This window comes from Carassius carassius, chromosome 37, assembly GCF_963082965.1.
Source record: "Carassius carassius chromosome 37, fCarCar2.1, whole genome shotgun sequence".
NCBI lineage: Eukaryota > Metazoa > Chordata > Actinopteri > Cypriniformes > Cyprinidae > Carassius > Carassius carassius.
In genome coordinates, this window is record NC_081791.1 from 29,484,295 (window position 1) to 29,488,350 (window position 4,056).

General features: G+C 41.6%; 1 protein-coding gene across 1 annotated transcript in view; it reads left to right on the forward strand.

Moving 5' to 3' along the window:
* Positions 1-3,397, forward strand: part of LOC132118628 (TSC22 domain family protein 4-like) — a 3,950-nt gene extending 553 nt beyond the window's left edge. The window contains exons 2-3 of the mRNA XM_059528589.1: positions 653-2,016; positions 2,531-3,397. Coding sequence (XP_059384572.1) covers positions 1,312-2,016; positions 2,531-2,695 — 870 coding nt within the window. The 5' untranslated portion in view covers positions 653-1,311 and the 3' untranslated portion in view covers positions 2,696-3,397. The remainder of the gene's footprint in view (positions 1-652; positions 2,017-2,530) is intronic.
* The last annotated feature ends 659 nt before the right edge of the window (positions 3,398-4,056 follow it).

The window sequence follows — 4,056 nt, forward strand, 5'->3', positions numbered from 1 at the left end:
TGTATGCGGGTGTTTGCTTCGGGCGATAGAGGACACGCTGAACCTGCGTCAAATCTGACTCCGGTTTTAATTCGAATCAACCCGTGCATCCCAGAACTGTACTAACCGTGGTCTGATTATATGCGAGTTTCGGCATCAATAATAAAAACCTGATATCACATATGCAACAGAACTTAGAGTAGATTCTCAGTATAATTTTTGAGCGTGCACACTTAATTCGAGGTTTAAAACACGATAATTTCTAACTTGAATCAAATATGATGTCAGAGCTAATAAAGTTAATGTTTTTAGCTTTTGCACAAAATTGCTGAACCCTTCTAATTGCTTCAGTATTATTTTGAAGTTAAATGCATGATCTGGTTTTAATTCGAATCAAATGCAACACAACTTTTACTCCGTGCATGTTTTTAGCCTTTGCACAAAATTGCTGAACTTTTTCTCCTGCTGTAGTTTTAATTTGATGTTAAAAGCATGCTCTTTTTTTTTTTTGCAGCCAAAACTGTAGCATTTACAGTTTAACTCTATTTAAGTTGTTTGAGTTTCTTGCTCTAGTTGTAATTGAAGTTAAATGCATGATTCACTTTTAATTTGAACCAATTGAGCAGTTAGGACCGTAACTCCAGGCATTGAAATTGAGTCTGATTCTTTGCAGGTTCTGCTCCTAAACTTGCTGAGTTTCTCGTCACCCTTTGGGTTTCTCACATACAGATCACCATCGACGGAAACAGAACTTCTGGTTTTTGTAGTTACCAAACTTGTCCTGCAGACCTAAAATGATGTCCTGACATGTTCAGGCCTTGAGCTGCAGCAAGAAATAATGTAAAACGCCCTAATTATGGTGTTTATTTTCTTTACATCTTTCGGTTAGGCTGTTTGATCTTGAGAGTATTAGATCTGTGCATGCATGGTGATCAGGAGCCTCTGGATTGTGTCCTGAGCTGTGAACACACATACTGTACGACTGCCAGAGGAAACAGCCATCAGAGCCGAGCCTTGCGCAACCGCTGGGCAGAGAACTGCTCTTATTACTGTACTGGCTGCAGTTACACTCGAAACAGCCCAGAGAGAAAGAGGACAGAGCCAAATGCAATGGAATAAATTTGTTTTAAGTTTTCAGTTTTGACAGATTTTTACCTGCGGACAGAGAATATGATTTATCTAATCCAGATTGACTCGAGAGACTGAGCGGAAGAAAACCAAATGGTTAGGACATTCGTTTCTTAAAGCTTTTTGCTGTTTGGTTTCTACTGTAAAATAATGAACAACCAAGATCGAGTTTGGAGTGCTTAACGTCACACCGCTCGGTGCAGAATGAGTGGCGGAAAGAAACGAAGCGGTTTTCAAATCACCAGCGTCACGTCGGACTACAATCAGGTTTCTGGAGAACACCATCCGCCGGAGCTCCTCAGCCCTGGAACTCAAAGAGCCACGCCCCCTTCTAACAGAAACCCCGCCCATGGGAGGAGCCCCAGAAGCCAGACTGCATCGCCCACTCAAATCTTATCCAATGGGCTGTCTCTGCGCCATAACCCCGCCCTCCAGATGCAGCAGAGCTCTAGTCAGCCGACTACACCCGTCACGGCTAGGAAGCACAGTTTGTTAGATGGGGCGTCACGTTTCCGCGTTGTGCGTTTGGATCAAGGACCGGGCGAACCATATAAACGCGGCCGCTGGACATGTGTGGATGTGATGGAGAGGGAAGTTGAGGAGCGTGGGCTCCGCCGTGTGATTGACAGCATGAGACACGCCCACTCGCTGGAGTCCTTAGAGACAGTCGGGCTTGGCGGAGCTGAAGGAGCAGTGGGCGGAGCCAGACTCAAATCATTGAGCGTGCAGGCAGATCACATGGTACATTCACAGGGCACCACCCACCCGCTGACCAAATGCCGGACAGACTCCGCTCACAACGGCCAGCCCTCGCCCACACACGACACGCAGCCAATCAGGTCGCCGATCACGCCGCGGATGCGCAACATACCCGCCCCACTGCGCCTCGACATGGATGCTGGCGGCAAGGTGAGCAATCGCACACTCACCTTCAGGGTTTCCTTAAAATGTCTTCAATTGATTTAATTTGATTTATTTATTTAAATAAATTTGTGGACAGAAAGATCAGAATTGCAATATGGTTTAATGTAACGGTTAAACTTCAAAAGGCTATGATTTCATTAAATGAACATGAGCGCTGCTGTTTTGTTTCCTGCAGTTACTGTGGAAACGGTTATATTTCTGCAAAAGTTCAGAAAGCGCCACCTGCTGGCAGAGAGTTAATAAGCATTTTGTTTTGGTTCAGAACAATGCAAAAATCGATCCATGGTTTAACACACAGAGCTGTAAATGTGAACTGGTGTCTCGATTTAAATGAATATAATTAATACTTGGTGATTAAATGGTTTAAAAGCTGAAATGTGAAGTGATCTCAAAGTGAAAAGAGCTGCTAAAGTCCTGATTTTGTTGTGGCAGGGCTTTAAAATTCAATAAAAATAACCCTGTTCTTACTCCAAGTCTTGCGTATGTTTTCTCTGGGCAGCTGCGGACCACACGCTCACAGCCGGCATCGCCCGGATCTCGCCCAGGTCGAGACAGTCCCTTCTATCCGGCGCTGACGCCCATCCAGACGCCCTCCGCTTTCGCGCTGGCGCAGTCCATGTTCGGCATGAGCCAAGCCTTTGAGTTTGTGGGAGACGACGGGTGAGACGAAACGCTGCTAACGAACATTGTTTTGTGTATTTGGTGTAATGCAATGTGTTTATGTGGTTTAAGGTTAAAAAAACATTATTTTCGATATAATGTACATTATTGTTTCTTTGTTCTGAAACGCGTAAATTTTTACAAAGCTCATCAGTCTCAAAAGCGACGTGTGCTCTGATTGGCCAGCTATCCAGTGCGTTGTGATTGGCTGAATACCTCAAGCGTGTGACGGTAATGTTACCATATTTGGAAACAGACAGCATCTCCACGGTAACAACACTAATTTATTTGTGACTATACGGATCTTATCTATGCACCGCTTGTAACAAGACAAAGACAAAGGAAAACATTTAATCATGTGACCTGACCGCTTTAAGGGCCGTTTACAGTAATAAGGACAACTATAACGATAACTGTACGTTTGACAATCGTCAGGAGAACAGCAGTAAGTCCACAGCACAACTATAACAGCTAAAGAACATTAAAAACATTGACAGCCAATCAAAATCCAAGCATTTAAAGCGACAGACAACAAAACTGTAGCATACTGTAATAAATATAATTATTTGGTTCGTTGGTGTGGAAATTAATATATTTACATTTAGTCATGTTGCAGACGCTTTTATCCAAAGAGATTTACAATTCGGAAATACATAATATAGTTATCGTCTATTGGTGTGAACGGGGTTTAACGGCAATGACAGCGCAACGATATCATTGAAATCACTTTGAGCGATTTTATTTTTAACTGATGAGTCGTAAAAACACTGACAGCCAATCAGAATCCACAACTTTATTGTAGGGACTAGGGGTGTATTTTTAACTATATTGTTGGAATCACTTTCAGAGCGATTTTATTGTTAGCTGATGAACGATAAAAACTTCGACAACCAATCAGAATTCGTGGAACTTTAAAGAGTTTGTAAATTTAAAGCAGTAGATGACAAAACTGCTGCTCTTAGTATAAACAGAAAGTTATTAAAAGTTATTAAAGTTAGTGTGGACGCTAATATAGAAATAGTTATAAATATCATTATAGTTCTTGATTTGAATATGTCTTAAGCGAAAATAACAGAATCAATGACTTTATCGTAGTATATTTATACCGAAAAGTTACGCATGTGTACCGAACAAATATAGCATTGTTTGGGAACTTTCTGTTTTATATATTGTTACTTTTGATATAGAAACAATGTCTCGTCTTTCAAATCATGTCCTTTTTTTAGGTAATTCAAACAATGAATAGTTTTTATACTTTTTTTAAACTGAGTGTTGATTTCTATTTGAGGTGTTTGAAGTGCTGAGCTCGCTTGTCTCACACGTAGGCCAGTCCTTGCTCTTCTGTATTTAGGTGTGAGTTGAGTG